The sequence below is a fragment of the Alnus glutinosa genome, chromosome 12 (genome assembly GCF_958979055.1).
Source record: "Alnus glutinosa chromosome 12, dhAlnGlut1.1, whole genome shotgun sequence".
Classification (NCBI taxonomy): Eukaryota; Viridiplantae; Streptophyta; class Magnoliopsida; order Fagales; family Betulaceae; genus Alnus; species Alnus glutinosa.
The window spans coordinates 5,054,061-5,077,627 of record NC_084897.1 but is presented as its reverse complement, the minus strand read 5'-3'; the positions used below and the strand labels follow the sequence as shown (position 1 = coordinate 5,077,627).

The 23,567-nt window shown below is 35.8% G+C and overlaps 3 protein-coding genes and 2 non-coding genes across 5 annotated transcripts; 3 read left to right on the top strand and 2 right to left on the bottom strand.

The window, feature by feature from the left end:
- Positions 1–4,288: 4,288 nt before the first annotated feature.
- On the top strand, positions 4,289–8,446 carry LOC133852076 (glutamate receptor 3.6-like). The gene is made up of 5 exons (XM_062288750.1): positions 4,289–5,599; positions 5,981–6,258; positions 7,121–7,152; positions 7,267–7,673; positions 7,852–8,446. Exons 1-5 carry the CDS (start codon positions 4,289–4,291, stop codon positions 8,308–8,310), a joined length of 2,487 nt encoding a protein of 828 aa, XP_062144734.1. The 3' UTR covers positions 8,311–8,446.
- A 1,790-nt stretch (positions 8,447–10,236) lies between these two features.
- Positions 10,237–15,440, bottom strand: LOC133852417 (uncharacterized). Its single transcript, XM_062289175.1, has 8 exons — positions 15,268–15,440; positions 14,613–14,948; positions 12,363–14,455; positions 11,983–12,252; positions 11,762–11,842; positions 11,441–11,552; positions 11,293–11,359; positions 10,237–10,385 (listed from the first exon to the last, which is right to left on the bottom strand). The coding sequence occupies exons 1-8, from the start codon at positions 15,341–15,343 to the stop codon at positions 10,337–10,339; spliced, it is 3,084 nt and encodes a 1,027-aa protein (XP_062145159.1). The 5' UTR covers positions 15,344–15,440; the 3' UTR covers positions 10,237–10,336.
- A 158-nt stretch (positions 15,441–15,598) lies between these two features.
- TRNAP-AGG (transfer RNA proline (anticodon AGG)) lies at positions 15,599–15,670 on the top strand. Its single transcript has one exon. It is a non-coding gene; the product is annotated as a tRNA-Pro (tRNA).
- A 170-nt stretch (positions 15,671–15,840) lies between these two features.
- On the bottom strand, positions 15,841–15,912 carry TRNAP-UGG (transfer RNA proline (anticodon UGG)). Its single transcript has one exon. It is a non-coding gene; the product is annotated as a tRNA-Pro (tRNA).
- Positions 15,913–17,744: 1,832 nt separating this feature from the next.
- On the top strand, positions 17,745–21,087 carry LOC133852787 (F-box/kelch-repeat protein At1g57790-like). Its single transcript, XM_062289546.1, has 2 exons — positions 17,745–17,905; positions 19,889–21,087. The coding sequence occupies exons 1-2, from the start codon at positions 17,868–17,870 to the stop codon at positions 20,883–20,885; spliced, it is 1,035 nt and encodes a 344-aa protein (XP_062145530.1). The 5' UTR covers positions 17,745–17,867; the 3' UTR covers positions 20,886–21,087.
- Positions 21,088–23,567: the final 2,480 nt, after the last annotated feature.

Sequence of the window (23,567 nt, the reverse complement as noted above, 5' to 3'; positions counted from 1 at the left end):
TGTAAATTAATAAAAATATATTTTTAGAGTTAAATTTAGAAAAGTAAAAATAAATAAATCTTAAATGGTTTTGAAGACTTTATTTTTCCAAGTCGTCCCCTTTGTCGTCGAGTTTTATAAGTTATTACAAGAGATATAACAAACAACAACAACAAGATTTCAAGTCGTCCAGTTTGTCGAGTTTTTACGTTCGACGTGGCCCTGCCGAAAAGCGTTCTCCTTTTGACCCAAAACGCCCTTCGATGATTGGCCAGTAATTTTAATAATTGATTGGTCGAAATCAAGTGTGTTTGTAAAAGTTGTTTATGTGAGATTTTGATTTTGAATAATAATAAAAAAAATATTAATATGATATAAAGTAGAGATAATTTATATGACAAAGTGAAAATAAAAAAATAAAAAAAAATTGTTTGCGGTAAGTTTTTTTTTTTTTTTTTTTGAATAGTAATAAAAATTAATTGATATGATCTAAAAAAATAAAAAATAAAAAAATTTTGAAGTCGACTTTATTTTAGAGAGTGAAAAATAAGGAGGGGAGGGTGAGAATTGTTACCAAACAGAGCACTTCATTTCGAGCATTTACATTTCATTTCGTTTCAGCCCGCACGTTAGAACATAAGAGGAAATATTAAAATACAAATTAAATGATTAATTTCATATATTTTTAAAAACTTAATTTTCTTTAGATAAATAATAATTTAACAGACATACTTCGACATTCGAACATCAAATCCCTAAAGACGTGTGCTTGTTGATGATTAAGTTACAGAAATAACGATGAAGTGCAATGTTCAACGTTTACCGTTAGAGCATTGCTACATTACATACACTATAAATTTTATAAAATTTTTCATACCTTAATGTCTTGCAAAACTGGCCTTTTGGGATACGTTAATGAATTGAATATAGGGTAAATCACCAAATGAAAAGTACTACTACACCTTGTAGTACAATCTCTTATAAATTCTTGTGATAATATTTTAATTGTGAAAAATAAAAGTAAGCAATAATGACGGGTAAATTTAAATTTTTAGCAGTTAGTGTGATAAATGCTACATAAACTATTATGCTAAAACTTTTAGTAAAGAGATTGTTTGGTGGATTTGTCAATCTCTTGTATGGAGATGGACAAAAAATAAGTAAACCATGAAAATTACACATTTCTCTAGGTAGAATATTCGTAGCAGCTTCCTTTAGTTTTATCTTAAATTTAGGGAACTAAAAGAGCACTAGCAACTTACTTTCTAAATTTCATTCCATTCCTTAAATATAAGAAAAACTCAAAAAAAAAAAAAAAAAAAAAAAAAAAACTATTGTATCAGGCTCCCTTGATGATCTTTAAAATAAGAAAAACCCAAGGAAACCAATATAGGACCACTTTTGCTTTCCTATTCATTATTTTATCAAAGAAAAAAGCTTTCTCTTTCCTCTCTTTTTCTTTCTTTCTTTTTTTTTTTTTTTCTTTTTTTTTTTTACATGTCCACATAAGAGGGGGGAATGAGAAATTCGAACTAGTGACATCCGCTTCATGAGACATGATTCTCAGCCGATTGAACTACCTCTTAGGGACCCCTTTCTTTCCTAGCCTCTTTATTTTCTTTAACATTTATTTAAAAGAATAATTAAATGGTCTTCTCTTTCGTCTCTCTTTTCACAAGCATTTATTTGAAATAATATTTAAATGATATTGGGAAATGATCACATGAAGTTCACACTCCACTCCATTCAAATATACTACACAATTGCTGGCCGGCACCCCTATGGTGGCCATTGTGTTTTTATTTTTTCAATTTTGTTTTTAATTTTATTATATATATTTTTTTTTAATTTTATTATATTTTTAATTAATTTTTAAAGATTTTTAATTTTTAATTTTTTTTATATAGTGCCACGTGTTAACCTAGCTCTGAGGTTGACGCGTAGGGGACCGTTAGTTTTTAGACGGAAAACTTAACCGAGGTACTAATTTGGTCTTTTTCTAAAATTGAAGTACCATCTATAATGCAATTTGAAACTTACGGACTAAAAACTAAAGTTGTGAAAACTCAAGGACTAAAAATGTGTTTAACTCTCTTTTTTTTTGGTAATTATAAGTGTATTTTTGTCTTATTAAAAAAAAATCAGAATTATTTTTGTCTTTTTGCTGACTTTGGGGTCCACTAGCATTTATTATTATTATTATTATTTTGTAGTTTGAAGGAACATTATATTGTCACAATTGAAAATTTGGAGGAATATTGTCAATTGTGTGTAGTTTGAAAGAGTAATTGAACTTTTCCCTCAAACATTCTTTCTTTACTTTTTTATTTTCCTCAGATTAAGATCCCTAAAATATTTTTAAATTACGGATTTTAAACTGTTTTTAAGCATCGAAACACTTGAAAAATGCCGCCACCTAAAAAGGTGGCATGTTATCGAGGGAGTCATACATAATTTTTCTCCCAAAAAACTTCTTTCACTTTTGCATAAACACATCTTAAAAAATTCAAAAGGTCGTACGTTTTTTGCTAACCTTTTTACAATATTGAGAGTAAGAAACTATACTCAATTTTCAACTATAATATGACATCTTTTTAATAGGTGGCATTTTTAAACCGTTTCATGTTTGGCCTAAAAGCTATAATTTAAGAATTTACAATTTTTATTTTTTTGTAATTCTCACATGAAAAAAACACGTATCATTAATTTTTGAGAGGATGAGTGTTAAGAACTCATGCAACCCAATTTGTATGAAGTACCTAACAACTAAAATTAACCCTTCTTCAAACCCAACTTGTAAATAACATTTCATGAATCTGGAAATCTTATAAACCAAAGATCTGATTGAGTGGGGCAGAGACAATATCGTAGATGATGGGGCAGAATCAAAGCATACGTTGGGTCGGGGCAGCAGTCCCTCCAAAATTATATGATTTTATCAAATAGTCCCTCTAGAATTAATTTTTTACCCCTTACAAAGTTTCTTTTTTGGCCCACCCCTTACCTAAGAGTCTAGTTCGATCTACCCCTTATATCTATGGCTCCGCAACTCAACAATTTTGGAGCAAGAGATTTCCATTACTTCAAGGCCAGAGATTTATGTTGCAAGCACGTATTTTTTCACTCGAGAGATCTCTGTCGGTTTTTGGAGTTTTATCCACACTAATGGCAACTGTTAAGTCAATGGACGAAATTTAACGGTAGGTTAGAGAGTAACTTCTTTTTTTTTTTGGCATACTTTAAGGATCTTTGAGTTCATTTTGATACTAAGTAGAGCTAATTATAAATTAGGTAAACCACGTACGCTGATTTTATATTTTTTCCTATAAAAAATAAAATAAAATAATTACTCAAGTAATTATCTAAAGAGTGTTGATAGGGGCAGTATATAGATTCTTTTCACAATCAATCTAGGTTATGAAGTTAGGAAGAAGGGGGCATGCATGACTGCTTTTGACATAAATATTGATTTAATTAAGATTCTAAACATGAAGTTTGACTTGTTGGCCATCATTCCCACGCGAATAGTTCTTCGTTTGTATCTTTTGAGTATGAACTCTGTTTTTTTACTTAGAAAATTTCCTACTGATCGAACAACCTTTTATTAGATTAATTGGTCTTGTTTCCCGTACGCGTTTCATGTCATGGTGACTTTGTCTTTGGCCAAAAAGGGGGTAGAGGAAACAACGCCATATATATATATATATACACACATCTAAGTACACAACATTCAACAATTCAGAGCTTCTTGTAAGTTGTAAAGGACACAGTTTTCAGAGGTACTTTTTGTTTCTTCTTGCGTGCTTGAAAAACAACTAATTATGTTTGCATGTGCATATATGCATGTCTGTGTGTTGTGTTTCATCGTTTATGACTAGGATGTTTGGTGTCTTGGAAGTGTATCAAAAACGGCCACCCACCATGAATACGTCTTGGCTTCTGGTAGTGATTTTCTGGCATGGGCTTTTCATTGGCACTAGTGCCACGGGTGTTCGTGTCTCTACAAGACCGAATGTTGTTAACATTGGCGCTATTCTCTCTTTCCATTCTTCCATTGGGAAAGTGGCAAAAGTTGCCATAGAAGCTGCAATCGAAGATGTGAATTCAAATCCAACGGTTCTAAATGGAACTAAACTAAAACTTGCCATGCAAGATACAAAAGAATCTAGCGGGTTTCTGGGAATCGTTGAAGGTACGTACAATATTGTTCATCCACAATTTTCTTATTGCTTCCTTTAGACAAGTAATAGAAATATCCTACAGATTATACATTTATACTTTTCCTTCTTCTTTCGCAGCTTTGCGGTTTATGGAGAATGATACAGTGGCCATAGTTGGTCCCCAACAGTCAGTTTTGGCCCATGTAGTTTCTCATATTGCGAATGAGCTCCACGTCCCCCTATTATCTTTTGCAGCAACAGATCCCGCCCTGAGTTCACTCCAGTTCCCTTACTTTGTTAGGACAACGCAGAGCGACCTCTTTCAGATGTCTGCTGTAGCAGAGATCGTAGGCTACTACGAATGGCGAGATGTAATAGTAATCTATATTGATGATGAGCATGGCAGAAATGGGGTTGCTGCATTAGGTGACAAGCTCGCTGATAAACGTTGTAAAATCTCGTACAAAGCTCCTATGAGCCCCAAAGTAGGCCCGAATGAAATCTCCGAGACACTGCTTAAGGTTGGGCTCATGGAGTCTCGGGTAATTATCCTCCACATATATGCTTCATGGGGTCTAGAGGTAGTTGATTTGGCATGGAAAATGGGGATGATGGAAAGTGGATATGTGTGGATAGCTACTGATTGGCTCTCGACTTTACTTGACACAGAATCTAATTCCCTCCCTCCAGCGGCAAGGGATAGTATTCAAGGGGTTCTTACCTTGCGCATGCACACTTCGGATTCAGAACTCAAAAGTAAATTTGTTTCGAGATGGAGCAACTTGACAGACGGGCATTTCGGACTAAATAGTTATGGTCTGTATGCCTACGACACAGTTTGGCTTCTTGCTCATGCACTTGAAGCATTTCTAAATCAGGGGGGACATATTTCATTTTCAAATGATCCGAGATTAGCCGAGTTCCATGGAGGTAACTTGCAGTTTGATCGCATGAGCATCTTTGATGGAGGGAAGATGTTGCTTTCTAGCATTTTAGAGGTGAATATAAGCGGTGTAACAGGCCCGATCAAGTTCACTTCAGATGGGAACCTCATTGGTACTGCATATGAAGTCATCAACGTGATTGGCACAGGGATTAGGAGAATTGGTTATTGGTCCAATTCTTCCGGCTTGACAGAAAAGCTCAACGCACAAACAAATCGTTCCCGTTCAAATAATCTATATGGTGTCATCTGGCCGGGACAAACAACTCAAAAGCCGCGTGGGTGGGTATTCTCAAACAACGGAAGGCAATTGCGGGTTGGAGTCCCAGTCCGAATTAATTTTCGTGAATTTGTTTCACGAGTAGATGGCTCTGATACCTTTCGTGGTTACTGCATTGATGTATTTACTGCTGCACTGGCAATATTACCATATGCAGTCCCGTATAAGTTCATTCCATTTGGAGATGGACATATCAATCCCGTATTCACAGATCTTCTGCACATGATCACAACGGGTGTAAGTATGAATTTCAAAAATAGTTTTTGTTATGTGTTTTGCGTTTTTAGTTGTTTGATAATGTAGTGCTACCAACTTTTTATTTTTTTAATGACCGAGAACTCGAGTAATGCTATATATTATTCCATCCGCCATCGATCCCCCAAAGTGTATGTGGCGTGATCATCCCAACCAAAAAACTAATCTTAATGTACCAAATGTTATGGGAGAGCACGCCATATAGACTTTGGGGTGATGGGAAGGGGATGCCTCTAAGGTAGTATTGGCCACCCTTGAAGGTTAAACCTCATACCCATGAACGGCAGCCTCCACACTTAACTATATAATATGCTTTATATTTCTAATTCATTGGATTATTTTCCACTTCCATGCGACATACAGGACTTTGATGCTGCGGTTGGCGACATTGCAATTACCACCAATCGGACAAAGATGGTCGATTTTACGCAGCCATATATCGAGACAGGGCTTGTTGTAGTGGCCCCAGTTCGAAAACTCAACTCTAGTGCTTGGGCATTTCTGAGACCATTTACTCCAATGATGTGGGGTGTCACAGGTATATTTTTTCTTGCTGTTGGAGTAGTTGTTTGGATTTTGGAGCGTAGGACAAATGATGATTTTCAGGGCCCTCCTAGAAAACAGATTGCCACGATCATTTGGTGAGTCCCTAACAAATATTACTCTTTCTTAAAATATTTTAACTTAAAATATATGTTAATTATTAAATTTATTGTTTTGTGTAGGTTTAAATTTTTGAAATAAGTGGGATTTAACATCTTAACGACCTCTTTTTTATGGAGACCTAAAAAGGTTAATTGAAAGATTTGCTAACTATTACGCCCATTATGCGACAAAATTGGCCATTTCCATCTCCCTAGAGTACTATCAGCAGACTCTCTAAACGTTATTCTCTTCCCTAAATGTAAGAATTCCCAAAAACTCACCTACAACAAATTTTCTTCCCTTCCCTAATCCAAGGGAAAGCTATAGTGATACCCAAAATTTAGTAAAGTGCTCTTTAACTTCCCTTAACCTCATTTTATTCAAAAAAATGTTATTTCCTCTCTCTTTTCCATAACATATTTAAAGAATATTTAAATGGTATAAACAAATAATAAGAGAAGTTATTGTTGAATGTATTTAAATATGAAAGCAAAAAAGAGTAGCTTGATTCTTTAAATTTTTTTTAAAAAATCTAGTGGAAGCTGTTGAGAGTGCAACATCTCTATCATGATTAATAATGAAAATGATCCCCCCAATTAGTTTTATGTTTTATTTTTTTTTCTCTCCTTTATCTGCTATTTCAATTCTCTCTTACTTTATTATTAATTTTTTTAAAAAAAAAAAAATAATAATAATCTTAACTACCTTTTTGGCTATTTGAGTAGTTTATACACGACTATTACAAAGAATGAAGATAAATTCTTTACTTAAAACTTTGGCTTCCTTTATGCTCTGTACGTAGATTCTTAAATCTTGATCTAAGTCCCCTAATTTGCTATTTCGTACTTTACTTGGCAGGTTTACCTTTGCAACTTTGTTTACTGCTCATAGTAAGTAAAATGCAGTGACTTTTCATTAGCTATTTTTCCCAGACACAAGAAGTCTTATATATATATATATATATATATATATATATGCTGCTGCTCCTTTCCTCTTTTACGTAGGAGAAAAGACAGAGAGTGGCCTTGGTCGCATGGTGCTTCTAATATGGCTTTTTGTAGTTCTAATACTCAATTCCAGTTACATTGCAAGTCTGACCTCAATCCTCACAGTCCAACAGCTTTCTTACTCTGTCAAAGGGATTGAAAGTTTGACAAGCGGCAATGATCCCATTGGTTACCAGCGCGGTTCATATACTGAAAATTATTTAATCGACGTGCTCAACATACATAAGTCCAGACTTTTTCCTCTTGACTCGGAAGAAGAACTTGAGACAGCCTTGAACAATGGCCCCGAGAAGGGTGGTATTGCTGCTGTGGTTCAAAATCGAGCACATATGGAGCTCTTCCTCGCTACCAGATGTGAATTTGGTATAGTAGGTCAAGAGTTCACCAAAATGGGATGGGGTTTTGTAAGTATCCTACCAAACTCGTCCTCAAATCAATTCTCAATTTTTAGTTCTTTTTCAAAACTCTTTTCAACGCCCATGCATGCAACTTCTCAAAACTTGAACATGGGTATATTTAACAGTACGTTATGAGCTTAATTATGATAATAAACTCTAGTCCTACATATTTCTGATTGATTAGGCTTTTCAACGGGAGTCACCCCTAGCAATTGACATGTCAACCGCCATCTTAAAGCTGTCAGAGAGTGGGGAATTACAAAAGATTCATGACAAGTGGCTTTCAAGAAAAGCTTGCAGCTCAGAAGACACAAAGCAAGACGTAGATCGCCTTCCGCTTAAAAGTTTCTGGGGGCTCTTTTTACTGTGTGGCTTAGCTTGCTTTGCTGCTATCCTTTTGTATGTTATTAAGATGGTTCATCTTTACATGAGGCATTCTGGCCGGAGCTCGCAATCATTTATCTCATTTGTTAAAGAAAAGGAAAAGGATGTTCATAAAATGCAAGACCCAGAAAAAATGAGAAAGCGAAGGAAGAGGCCAGGGTATCAAATGGAAGAGTCCAGGGTATCAAATGGAAGAGTCCATGAAGATGAATCTGTAAACGTTTCGAATGTTGGTGTTTATATTGGCTATGAAGCATAGTTAATTAGCAGCTTAAGCATAGTTGGATCCGGCTTAGGTGCTACCGTGCTGTAAAAAATAAATGGCCTAGTTTAATCTAGGCTTTAAAGCAAACGTTTGCTTAACGTTTCTTCCATCTATCTATGCTTTGGGTTAATATTCCTTCTGCTATTTGTCTTTTCTTTTTATTAACCAGAGATCGACCTTAAACTTACTTGCGAGCAATTCAAGTAAACAAACAGAATTTAAGTGCATTGCAGTTTTGCTTATAAGCCACGCTCAAGGTTTGGATAAACAAACAGAATTTAAATTATGTGCTACTCTGTTTGCCCCTGTTTTGGTGTTTAGTTGATTCAGTGTCCCCCATACCGTATGGATCAAGACTTGGCCAAGAAACATGGACCTCGGATGCCATTTTACTTCTCTCTCTCTCTCTCTCTCTCTCTCTCTCTCTCTCTCTCTCTCTCTCTCTCTCTCTCTCTCTCTCTCTCTTAAACACAAAGCTACCGCAAAGATGGAAAAACAATAACATGAGTAACCAACTAACTCCTTACAAATTTCTGACTTGCAAGGCTTCGCAAGCTTGTGCATCTGACACAGGCAGCCGCATAGTTCTGGTAAAAAAACCACCAGAAACTTTCAAGAATGCAAAAAGACAAGATGGTCTTGCTATCATCGGCCGAGCCTTCACCACTTTGGGAACAATGTCCAGCTCTTTACCAGTATCACCCATCATAATTGCCCATGATATCCTTCAAGATCTGCTTTCGTTAGAAGATATTCAGAACTACATCCCCTCAAGGAGATCACATACACTATATATGGTTGGCGCTTGCTCACAATGACAAATCCCTCTCGGGCTTTATTCCCAACCTTCTCTCTCTCTGTGCTCTGTCCACAAATTTCCCCAGAAGAATTCCAAAACCCCCCTAGTTTCACATTCTCTATAAATTGAGCAAGACCCATCTCTCTCAATACCAAAAGAAACAGAGAAGCAAGAAAATGAAGGAGTATTGGACCTCTTTGGCCTCCCTTCTGGGAGTTTTGGCCTTCTACCAAACTCTCCTGCAAATAGTCTTCCCACCGGAGCTCCAGTTCGCAACTTTCAAGCTTCCAGATAATTCTATGTGGCATGTTCTGCAACATTCGGGAATGGGGCCTGAGGGTGAATGCTTTTTCCAACAAACTTGTTTTTCTTGCCCAGACAGCTTCAACGACTTAAAAAAAATACGTTAAGCAAACGTTTGCTTTAAAGCCTAGATTAAATCTAGGCCATTCATTTTTTTACAGCACGGTGCTGCAGTTTTAAGCTACAGCACCTAAGACGGACCTATCTTCTATATGTTCAAACTCCTATTTTATGACATTCTTGCTAAACACTTCATTATAATTTAATTTCAAAACTTAAACGCATCCCTATTGTACTTTTCTATCATACTTCTTTCAATAAAAAAAAAAAAGTACATACTAAATACAAGTATATTATTGAACATAATAACACAATTGCATATAGAAAATTGCATGAATGTATAGATCGCAGAAAATTTTACTATCATAAGACTCTTACTTTTAGTTTGATCCATATAAATAAAAACGTTAAAACCTTTGTTCCCAAAAGTGTAGTTTAAAATGAAAAGTACAAAGAAAAAAAAAAAAAAGCAAGAAGAAATCTTGAATTCTAATTATCATAACATTAATAGAAAATTAACAGGAATCTCATAGAACATGAATTTGATGAGCTTTGACCCAAACCAATATGCAAAGATTCTATGAACATAATGAACACCCTGGCAATCTTGCACTGATGTAAGATTTACAACAAAAATGAACACTCTATCCCTTTCTGATTTCGTTGCAAGGAATGCTATGATGATGAACAAAAGAACATTAAAAAAAAAAAAAAAAAAAAAAAAAAAAAAAAAAAAAAATAGTTACACCTGTTTACATAAACAGAAAAGTTTCGTTGATCATGTGCTAGAGTATTCCTCTTCACTATGTATGGAGAGCTTACCAATGTGACTTGCAAAAATGAAAAGCAGGCTTCACGTCATGTGCTAAGGCGATTTCTCTTGACTTGATCTATGAAGAGCTTATGTCTGTTATTGAGAAAATGAAAAGGAGTGTTAAAGAAGCAAGTAGCTGAAAAGATGCACTACATTTTCCAGATGAGACTAGCATACACTCACCAAAAAGAAAAACAAAAAGAAGAAAAGAGTAGCATACACTTACTGTACATGCAATATGTATTGAGTAATACTAGAAACTAGATTTTTATCCTACAATTATCCACAATGCTAACATGGTAGTCTCAACCAACCTTTGAATTAATCATTTTTTTTTAAAAAAAAAAATTAAGGTTGGTAGAGACTGCCACGTGAACATTGTGAAATAATTGTAGAATAAAAATGCGGTATATAGCATTACTCATATGTATTTCATCCAATGCATGTCACATATTATGCCCTTGCAAGTAATGGCCTAGCTAATAATACAATCAATCGTATCAGGGTCTCAGAAGCTATCCATTGTTCACTGGCATTTTATTTTTATACAAGGTTGATGATTCAATCTGTAGCACTCATGTACAGCCGCGAAACAGAAGCCTAAGTTGATAGTTATACTCATCTTCACCACATCAAATTCTCAAGTAATTTGGTGAGATCTTTAGCACTTTATACAACTCCAAACTGAGTGTGAAATGAGTTGCTGCAACTCCATACTCCTGGCTAGGAATCAGTTGCACTTTAAATGTGACTGGTTATTCATGTACTTAGTTAAACCATTCATAACTAGGCTCACCTTATTAGTAATATGAAACGTTATCTACATTTTTCTTAGAATTTTTCTTATATGTCCTCTGAAAAGCATGAAAAACTTCCAAGTGGATACTAGTTAATTAGAGTTAGTATTAAACCAGATTTCTAGAACCTGTTGAATATTGGATCCAAACTTAGCCCAGATTGCATAAGCAAATTACAATTTAGTTGTCATACCAATACTGACCTTTTGTATTCCAGCTTCTGCATAACTATCCCGTTCAGTAGAAGCTCTGAACTGTAAACTGCTGCTCCTGCAAGTACAGATGGTTCAATAGATTTTTTCTCTGAAGTGTTTGTTTTACAGTAAAGAAGATGGGATGGTAGATGTATACCTCTCTCAAGGAAAGGCCTACAGATTGCATGATCTTCTTCACAAGAAAGAATCAAAAGATCATCTAATATCTTTTCATCCTTTGCTGCAGATATCTGACTTCTCTCCACCGGCTGAGGAGCATTTTATCAGAAAATCAGTAATTAATTAAGGAGGTGCATGGTACATAGAAAATCATTGCATATGCAAGACGCAGAGAAAAAGCACAAAAACAGATCCTTCATACAGTAAATTCAACCACATCAGGAGAGGCGCTATGCTGCTACCAACAATAAACTAGTAGCTGCTAGATTTGGATGTACAAATATTGACAGACACGCACCTGGCCATGAACTGCCTTGACCAAGCTAGTAATCATTTCTTTATCAGGTTTAATACTAGGGGTAATGAAGACTCTTTGGCCCTGCTGGCGAGAAGCAAATAGAGTATATGGTACCAGACATCAGCATGCAGGAACACCTCAATTGACAAGACAAAAGTCAAATCCAATTTACAGGCAAGCCAAAGCTCTATCTTGTTAGAGCCAAATTAAGATATACCTACCTTTAGAAGTGGATGTTGGCTTGCACGAGCCAATGAAACAGGCATGCTAAAGCCGATTTCCTTTTCCTTTTTGGTATCTCTCAGAATGTAATTTTTCTCGTCAATGAGACAGCTTGCTTGTCCACAGCTCTCTAGCCATAAATGTGTCACCACTGGTTTACCAAGAGCAATGGCTTCCAACATATTTCTTGTACGTGCAAATTTGTCTGCTATAAAATGTGTGGCATCCCTGCAACATGACGCGAGGGATATGCCCAGTCGTGATAGAATCTGCCAGCAGAAAATAAAAAGCAGTTAAGATGGAGCTTATATGACTGTTTCGCATGCGGTGTACTAGCGAATAGGAAAATCTCGCTAATTAAAAAGCTTCCAAGATCTACCTTTTTCTGCTGCTTGATGATATTGTTATCCAAATGCTGGCTAAACAAGACTCGAACATATGCCATATCTCTTCGTTTTCTCAAGTCTTTCCATGTTAGATCAGGAATTGACTCAGGGGCACCTAGTCTTATAAGCTCTTTCAAAAGGAATGATTTTGGTAGATTTTTGTAGCATGGTTTTTTGTGATAATCATAATACAAACAATCGGATGATGCTGCATTTCTGCCCTTTGTGGAGCTAAATGTAATAGTACTTTCTGAACGAGATGACTCGATAGTCTTTTTTGATGAAACTTCCATCTTATGGTTCTTTTCTGCACCATCAGCAAAAGATGTATAATCTTTCCCATCTAGATTTCCAGATTGCATCAAGGCGGGAAACAATCTTGTATTGGTGACAGCTGATTCACGGTTAGAAATGGCACCTGCTGAGCCTCGTCCATCAAAGTTCTTCACTAACAAGCTTCTGTCAGAATCATTTTCTGAAGAATGCCAATGTGGGCAAATATATACTGATGACCCTGCTTCCCCCTTTACTTTGCCAGTGTCTACTGACCTTTTCTGACTTTTAGTCGAAGGAAAATTGCTGCCTTTTGCATATACAGTTGTGAATGGGGCATAGAGGTTTCTAGGTCCATTGGAATGGCTTTGCACATTATGACGTGTTCTTTTCCGCCTAGGATATCTCCATGGATTTGATCTTAAGTAACTGTTAATGGCAGTAACCTCTTGAGTGGACTGATCATGTTGATTCAATTTGCCGTCTCCAACTTCCCAAAATGAATTAAAATCCAATTTTGAACATTTTTCTCTAGCACTCAAAACGTCAACTGTATCAGCAGCTATACGGCTCCTCTTTCTTCTGTATTGAATTATACCACCATCATTTATCCTTTCTCCTGGATTATCCAATTGATTCTTACTACTTCTTAGCTTAACCTCTGACATCCATGGCCTGGTTCTGCCTGAAACAGGAGATAAATTCATACACTTCCCTTGGGAATGTCCTTTGCCAAGTGAGGTATGTTCAACTGATATAGATGAACACATATCAATCTCAAACTCTCTAAGTTTGGCCCTTCCTGAAGATTCCTCTGCATTTCTTTGCATGGTAGGCTTATTAGATCTTCTGCCTGAACTTCCATTTGCACCAGAAGAATTTCCACAATGCAGCTGTCTCTCAGCAGATGACTTCCCTCTTTTCACTTTTGTTGTTATTGCCAACTCAAGATCAAGCTCCTTAGTTTCAGACTGCTTCTGAAATAAACCAGAACCTCCTCTATTAAATCTTCTAACAGAACGCTTTCTTCGTGTTGACTTTGTTGGTATGTCTCCTACATCAGAACAAGCATTCTCTTGAAAGGAAGAATGTCCTAAATGAGCTTTATTCTCAGTTACACCCCTTAGAGATTGATCAAGGGTACTTTCTGGACCTCCATAAGCATCACTGTTACTGCAGCCGGCTGGAGGCCCACATGCTAGAGCTTCCATTGCTTCAGCAGCCACTTGAGTGCTAAAACCAATATCAAATATGTTGGATGTATCTCTTCCTATATCACCATCTTCCAACTGATCATCCAATTCCTTGACAGGGTTATTTTCACTCACTTGTGCCATCCTCCTGACCTCTTTTGAGCTATGCAATACAGATCTTGAGTCTCTACAAGTTGAAACCATCATCTCCTGATATCTAGTCACTGATTTCTGCCTGCAGCCTCCAAAATCGACAGATGCCTCCACCCTCTTGCTAAAAAAATCACCCCCTCCTCCTCCATGCTGATCACTGTTAGTCCATTCAAAGGTTCCTGTTTTTCCAATTGGGGTTCCACGTGTAATTCTCTTCACCAAACTTTGAGGTCCCTTTGCACTTGGGACAGGAGGCGATTTGTCCCTCACAGTGTTTCGGTTGTCAACTCCCGGAGACAAGTCCACATTGTTAAATGACAAGAAGCGGTCCACAAAGTTGAGTGCATTGTCTTGAGATGACTCTTCAGGTTCCTGAGACCTGATGTAATTCAACCTTGGAAAGTTGTAATCACTCAATCTCGTCGGTGGATGAGATTGATTTAAATTGATAGAAGACACTTCGTTCCCTTCAAGGGCATCCACAGAATAGTACAAAAAGAAAATTACAAGTTTTCCCCAGAAAGATTCAACAACTACATATTCCACTTAACAGTAACTCAGAGAGAGAACAAGACTGAAAACTGACAATGAAAATCATATTCAATACATTGACTAAACACTAACCTGCATTGCTTTTTTCATGGTTAGAGTAATCAGAATCTACCACCACATCCTCCGCTCGCTTACAAAGAGAACTTCCACTCGCTTTGAATCTTCCACCCGCTTTACCATCCAAAAGACCATTAACAACACTTCCTTGCAGTACTCCTTCATCCTCACTGTCAGGCACCACTTCTTCCCCATAATCATCATCTACTAGCTCACTGTCAAAACCAAGATTCTCCAACTGGGTTTCGGCCAAGGGACTATCAACCACAACAATGTCTTCAAAATAACCCAATGTATTTTCTAATTCTTGGTACCCAAGCAATTTTTCCACACCGTTATCTGCTTCTTTTCCTACTTTTGTACCCAGAATAAAAATTCTCATTATAAACCAATTCCACTGCATCTGAATATCGAAAAGCATGTATTTTTGTCTACTTTCCATATATTTGAAAAAAAAATATTTCCACCATCATTATACAAATCCATATATATATATATAAAAGCATCGAGTTATTGTTTAAGACAAAGGCATTTTACAATTTGTCAGAAAAAAGATGATCCCATTTAGCATTTCAATTTCGAATGCCTTAAGTTATGCATTTTCTTTCGATACATAGTTTGATCACAGAAAACAAGGGCAGAGAACAACGAAGAGAGAGAAAGGATTTACCAGGTGGTGGTGGTGATGATGGGGGCTCAGACGGAGAGCCGAGAATCTGAGTGTCCGTGTGGATATGATCAGCCATTGGGGATTTGTGAACTTTGTTGTGAGGTTTTGCTGTCACCTTTTCTTCTTAAGCCATCACAGAAAGCACGATGACTTTTGGAATACCCCAAAATCGAAATAAACATGAATGAATATAGAGAGTTATATATACAGGGTTTGGAGGGGAAAAATACTTCAGTTGAATCGTTTGGAGGGAAATAAATATTTATAAATAAATCTCTGTCTGCTTGTATTGAATCTACATTTACTAAAAATAATAAATTAAATCATAGATGGGCATTTGGTCTAGTGGTATGATTCTCGCTTAGGGTGCGAGAGGTCCCGAGTTCAATTCTCGGAATGCCCCCTTTGATCTATATTTTTCTGGTTTTTAAGTGTAATGGGATGGGCATGGGCATCTCTTAAAAACGACGTCATAGTGGGCCAAAAGACGGAGAAGCCCCTGGAATGGAGAGGCGTTGTTCCCAGTTTGGTAATAAAAAAATTAAAAAAAAAAAAGGAAAATGAGAAATTTCAGGGGCATTCCGAGAATCGAACTCGGGACCTCTCGCACCCAAAGCGAGAATCATACCACTAGACCAAATGCCCTGAACTGGCAAAGGTATATAAAATAAGTATCTGTTCATTCACAAATTGGGTGTTGCATCGAATTATTAGATTGGAAAATGATGAAGAGGTGTTAGAACTAAAACTCTCCTACGTAATGGCTGATTCCCAATTAAAAAACAATTAATTCCAGTGGTTGAGTCTCACTTTATATCCTCATCACAATGATATATATATATATATATACTCAACTCCTCTTCCTCCATCCATATTGCTTTTCTCGGAGAGGATTTCTCAATTTACCAGAATCTGGTGAAAGGTAATAGCATAATTCATTTGTTTGTGTCGTTTTATGTTTGTTTGAAGCTCGAGAAGAGTTGTTGTTGTTGGTTCTTGTCATCTTCTCCCTTGTTTTAATTAACATAACATGTCATGCATCTCAGTGTCTCATCATGATTGGGATCACAATTCACAATCATAGATATATATATCCTTAGTGAACATATATAGATGAGAATTTTTTATTATTAGACTGTCCGAATTTCAAAACGATTTTGATTAGCTTATTGTAGTGACAAACAACAATGGTGATTGATATAAATAACAATACATTAGGTGAAGGATAGGACCAGATCTTATTAAGAATTAATTTGATTGCACCCAAAAAAAAAAAAAAAAAAAAGGAAGCTTTTTAGGCTTTTAACTTCTCTAAATACTTGAATTAGAGGCAAATTAACTCTAATACGGGTTACTAATTAAGAGTACAATTTGAAGAATACATTTTCACGGTTCAATTTAATAGAAATTCCAAATGCATGAAAGTACAAACTAGAAGTCTCTATTTTTTTTTATATATATATAATAAATATTCCTTAAGTCTTTTATTATTATTATTACATTTCATTCAAATATATCAAGTTTAAAATTGACTTTTTAAGCATAGTGAATCCTTGTTAAATTTTTATTGCCAACTATTAAAAAAGATTTGACTGATGTTGGTGTGTAAATAACCTTTTTAGACTGTTTTTTTTAAATATGCTATTTAGTATATTTTGGTCCTACAGATTTAATGGTTAATTTTCAAAATAGGACAACAGAAAAATACAAGAAATAAATTCTCTCTTTCTTTTTTCTTTCTTTTTTTCTTTTTTTTTTTTTTAATTAAAAGGATGAAAAAATTGTTAGAATATATGGTATGATTCCAAATTAGGTATATAGCCTTTATAGGATAGTCACTTTCTAGGATTGATAGCAAGTTTGATGTTAATCAAATCATTAATTACCATACTTATCTTTATTTTCACATATTCAAATTCGCCTATAAATTGGAGTCATTTGTAATGTAAACATTATCAAAGAATAATAGCAAGATGCATGTGGTTCTTTTGGGCTATTTCTTAGAGGTAATTAGGCTTGGCAATTTTGACACGACTCGCAAATCCAACACGAACACAACACGAATATAGAGGGTTTGAGTTTAGGCTATAACTCGTTTATGACCCGTCAACCCGTTTATGACACATTTATGACCCATCAACCCGTTTATAACATATTTATGACACAATAATTACACATTTTTTACCAAATTAGTTAAATGGTTTAATACGTTAACCCGATGGGTTGACACGACAACCCGAATTGCCAAGCCTAGAGGTAATAGACGTATATGTTTAACACCAAATCACTCGTAAATCATTTATCTCTATTTTCTTTATTTATTCCTCTTTCATTTTCCATTTAATTACAAACTTCATCGATCTCGTTAAATCACCACCTATTTTAAAAGTTTAATTAATAAAAAATAAAAAATTTAACCATTTAAAAATTATATTCTAACAAAAATGTTTTCCCTTCTAAGAGCTTGAGAAGGATGCTCTTAAGTGAATTGTATATAACAAGAATGCTGAAAAAGAAAAAGGGTGAATTGGTATAACCTACGTAACCCGATTTCTTTGGGTGGGCTTGTCAGAGTTCCTGCACCGCCCTAGCCTGCTTTCATGGAAGAGAAGGGACTCTCCTTCGCAAAATCTCAAAGGTAAGAGATCTTGCTTGATAAAAAGTCATTTTCTTTGTTTTTCTCATACTATTCCATTGTTAAAGTTCATGTAATATATGTCTTTTTTACGTAACTTGCGCTTTAAGAATCTAAAAAGAAACAGAGGACGGTTTCATCAGAAAAATAGGTGTTTTCTGAAAAAGGATGGGCCTTTCTTGTGTAAAACCTCAAAGGTAATTTAGATAAGATCAACAATTTTTTGCTTGTCAATGAAAGGTTCTTGATTGTTTTTTTTTTTTTTTTGGTTCCTTGAGCAACGTTCGCTTGAAAAATTAGAGAAGAAACAGAGGGCTTTTTCATTGGAAAAGGAAAAAGATATCTTGATTACGAAGTTTTCGTTGAGTTACAATAACATAGAATCTTTATCATCTTCGATTACATTACTGTATACTCAAATTGATTGCTAATGGATATGACTGTAGCTAGTGCTGTCTCGATCATGTAGTTTTAGTTCAAAAATCACACAGGATTTTCATTCATACATTTCCACAAACACCATTTACCATCAAATTACATTCTAACAAAAAAATCTCTGAAGTGAAAAAATACGTGCTTGCAACGGAAATCTATGGCCTTGAAGTAACCATTAAAAAAAAAAAATGTAAGTGCAAAGAAGGAATATTTAAATGGCATAGGAAAATATAAAAAATTCATTGTAGAGTGTTTTCGAATAGTAAAGTAAAAGGTAGTTTGGTTTCCTATATTTAAAGTAAAACTAAGGGAAGTTGCAACATATTCTCTAAATTTTATTCTCTACCCTAAATGTAGAGAAAACTCGTAAAAACCCGCATGTAGTAGATTGCCTTGGTGTTCCCTAAATCAAGGGAAGCACTTTAGCTTCCCTTATCCTTATTTTATTAAAAATAATTAAAAATTCTTTCCTCTCTCCTTTCCCTAGCATTAATTTGAAAGAATATTTAAATGGTATAGACAAATAATAAGAGAAGCTATTGTAAAGTTTATTTGAATAGAGAAGAAAAAGTAGCTTGGTTTTCTAAATTTAAGGAAAATTTAAAGGAAGCCGCTGCTAGTGCTCTTACGTGTAGGCGGACCACCCCAGCCACTCTCGTGGGGATCAGGGTCGACGTGCCGAAGGGGGAGAGGTGGCCAACCACCCCCTCACCCCCAAGGGGCGATCGACCACTTCCATGGGGTGGCTGACTAACTTCTCAAAGGGTAAACTGGTGGTTGACTACTCCCTCAAGGAGTGGCCGACCACCTTAAAGGGTGGTTTGGCTACTCCTTTAGTTATTTTGCATTTTTATTATTATTTTATTATTCTTTAAGGCTTACATGTCTCTCGTTCATTTTGAATGAACAACCTGAATCTTAGAAATTCAGGCCCATGCTTCCAAAAAATTGCGGGGGACCTCAATCCAAACCCCTAAACTAGTCATAAATTTTTTAAGCATTATGTTAAAGTTCACATTATTGTAAGTGATTTCTATTTTATTTTATTTTTTTATTTTGAACTTTTCTAAGTCACTAGACTCACTACTCATCTATATAAAAATTATATTGAGCAAGATAATGTTTGCTTTCTCCTAACAAATTTTGATTGTTTACCTCCAACTATTACTTTGTCACGTACACATCTCTCTCTCTTTGCGTTTAGTACCATTATACAGAATGGTTTAGGGTTTGGGGTAATCGTGGTTGATGAAAATTTTGCAAATCTGTGTATGAACTTGAGGTTTCTACAAGAGTCCGTTCCCTATAACTAGAAATATCAGGACAAAGACACTTAATTCCATTCATAATTATTCAGGATTTGTGCAAACATGTTTATTTATATCTCACTTTTCATTATGTCGGGAATTCAAGAATCCATAGAGACTAACCTCAGTTTAATATAGCTATACTTACATGTTTGTTTTTCATTTACCTTTTTCCTCTGCAATGCCTATATATTTATGTATTTTTCTTTACTGTTAATGTTTCTACAACTGTTGATATGCGCAGAGAACCTTCTGGCATCAACTATGGTGAAATTGAAATCAACACCAACAATGTAGAAGTTGTAACAAGACCCTGGTCTGATCTGCCTGCAGACCTTCTATCACTAATTGCTGATCGATTAGGCATAATCGAGCTTCTGAGTTTCCATGGCGTCTGTAAGGCTTGGCAAGCTGCTTCTTCTACGGCTTCAGCGAAGATCGAAACCGCATCCAATCCTGAACCTTGGTTTCTATTCTATGGAGAAGATTCACAATGCCATTTGTACAACACATCCCAAAGAAGGTACACGATGAGCATCCCTGAATTGGATGGAGCAACTTGCATTGCATCAAACCAAGGATGGCTACTTATATTTAAAGAAGGCTCAATGTTCTTTTATTGCCCCTTCTCTCATGCAAAAATAGATCTTCCCAAGTTCCCCCATTCGGTACTTTCTGAACATGCTTCAGCTTTTTCATCTCCTCCCACTAGTTCTGAATGCATTGTTGCTGTCATGCATCGTGATCATGAATCTGGATTGGAGCTATATGTGCTTTACCGTGGGGCTGATACATGGACTAGGATAAAACTTGACAACATCCAATATAAGTTGAGTGCATTTGGATTGGCCACTTACAAAGATGAAGTTTTCCACTTCTTTGACAAAAAAAATGGTGTAGTTACCTTCTCTATTAAAGACAAAAGCTGTTTAATGTACAATATCGTCAAGAAAGATGATTCTACCACCAGGAAACTTAATTCTACCGCCAGGAAACGTTTACCAACATTTGTTCGCATAAATAGTCTTTTTGTGAAAAGTGACATGAAGAAAAAATTGGGATTGGGGGAAGATGTTTCAGTTTCTATTTGCGGAACAATACTAGAGTATGGTGGCATTGACAATATTATTTTTAGTGAGGACCTTGAGGCTGCTGAAGAATCCGAAAACCATCACCTCAGAGGGGTATGGATCCAGCCAAGATTCTTTCAAGTGTCTTCAAATCAGAACTGGTCACTTTGAGGGCTTCATTTCTTCTTGCTCCTTGCTATTATGTTCCTTGGTTCACTGATAAGATGACTTCGTAGTTACATAATCGGTTGACCTTCAATTGGTTCTTATGTTGGTAACTCTGGTAAAAAATTTATTTTCATTGCCAACAAGTAGTCCATATGTCTTGTTCTTTCTTGATATGCGATTGTGTTAGCATTTCTTCTTTTCTAATTTGGAGACTTAATAGTTGAAAAGGGAAATTGTATCTATCAAAAGCTATTCAAGGGACATACAGGATTAAGCAGGAGAAAGCACAATGTTCTTGTACCTCTGTTTCCGTTCAATCTTCATATTGAATTCATAAAATTCAAGTATTCAACTCAAAACCTTCTATGCACAAATGTTGACAATCATATAATGGACTATATGCTATTCCACTCCAATCTTCATTGAACAGAAGTCATAAGAACATGAGCTCATTGAGTATCCACCAAAAGCTATCTAACTTACAAAAAACATCCAAGGTTAGTAAATTTGAGACTCGCTTGTAAGAAATCATAGTTCAACAAATCAGATTCCTTGTTCATCATACTTTTGAACAAGGTTGTTTTGAACTTTTTGCATTAGATAACCTTCTGTAACTTGCAGATATGAGTATAAATGTATCAACCATTTTAAGAATGCTACCATTATACAGAATTTTGTAATTTGCCAAGTATCCCAGATTCCAAGTATATTAGTTGGTGATAATAATGTAATTTGGAAATACATTAGGTAGAACAATTCCAAGGGACAAAAGATTATACTCTTAAAGCAGTTACTTGGCAGAACATCTTTGTTAATATTAACCTTTACAATATTTGGAACGACCACATTTTGGTCGTCACTATATCTCATAGCAGAATAATCTCCATACAACTAAAGGAGGTCTCTAAACAAATTCTTTTTGTTGCATCTCATTCAGGTATTCCTTTGGTTCATGATTCTGGGGTTTAAATATTCCCCAGTTAACCTTAATGCTATTGGATCTGCTGCTTTGGTCAACAGTCATTAGTGCGTTCGTATTTGAGCCTTTGATACTATAGTTGTATACACAAGACATTGTCTTCGTGTATCAATATACTTATAAATATAATCAAGATAAGGTTTAGGGCATGCGTCCACAGTACCCCAATTGCTCTTGATTTGGCTGGGGAGGCAAGTTTTGTCACGGTCACGCCCCCTCTGATGCCATGATCACCATTAGTTAGGTGTGTCAAGGTAGTAGGGTTGGCAAATCAAGTTTAGAGATTGGGTTCGTGTCGTGTCGAGTTATGAGTATACGATTATATGGGTCGATACGAACATAACTTATTTAGTTAATCGCGTCAAACCTTTCAACCTTGAAACAACGTGTTTAACTAAACGGGTGACACGACACAAGTCGCATAACTCGTTTAATAAACAGATCGTGTTGGGTTGGCACAAAGACAACCCGTTTAATCTAAATGGGTTGAGTGTCACAAATACTTGATTTGGTCTTATTAACACAATTGCATACGTTATAAGCATAAATTATATTAATTATATACACACAACTAGATTCACGAAAAAAAAAAAATCAATTTGATTATATGGGTTAGAGGGTTTAGAGAGAGAGAACTAAAAGTGGCAAGAAAACTACAGGGTTTAAAAAAATGTAGTTATATACTTTAGTTTTTATAAGGGTAAAAATATAATTTAATTGTACGGATTATGCGAGTTGACACCATTTTGCCCGTTTATTCATGGTATCTAATTGGGTCAAACCGTTTTGACCTAAACCCTATTATACTAAACCTTAACCCTCTAATATTGTATTGCGTTTGTATCGAGTTTGCAGTCGACATGTCAAGCATAGTAAAACCTACAAAGTAATGCTCGAGCCTTACATTCACCCCCAAGGGCTTGTAATTTATGTTTTCCTTTTTCTCTTTTTCTTCTATCTCCTTGTAATTTATGTCTCCAGTGGCTCTTTGCCTCTTTCTACCCATGTCCCCCCATCATGCATTTCGTTCGGGCACCTTCTTTTCAGAACATCGTTTTGGCTTGTGGGGGTCCCTGTTTTGTGACCCAACTCCAGCTTGTTTCAGTGCAACTAGTTTCACTGCGAAGCATAGGCTTTCCTTGTTCGCTTCCACGTTGATCCCTTCCTCCTCAAGCATTCCAGTCGAGTTGTTTGGTTCTAGCTATTTTATTTTCTAAACATTTGGATCAAGAATTTGATGTAATCCTCTGGATAATGGATCCAAGAGTCGGTAGTGTTAAGAGTCCAATAAAAAGTATATCTCCTAGTCAATAAGAAGTTAGATCTCGAAGTCTAAGGTTGAGTCGGTGGCTTTGATCCCACCTCCATCAGTACTCTTCTTGCTGTTGTGGGGGTTCGGAAATGGTTGATGTATCTTTCATGGTTCGTACCCTCTTTTAGAGCGCTAGCAGCAGACTCCTAACCATTTTCCCTAATTTAGGAAAAATTTAGGGAATCAAACCACTATTTTTTTTCTCAATACAAAAACACCCCACAATAGCTTCCTTTTATTTTTCCCTATATATTAAAATAACATTTTTTTTTTTATCTTTTACTTTTTTTTTTTTTTTTTAAACTTTCCAAAAGCATCGGCTCATCATTATTTATCCTCCTCCTTTTTCCTTTTTCTCCTTCTCCATTCCCTACCGACGCCGCCCTCTACCTCT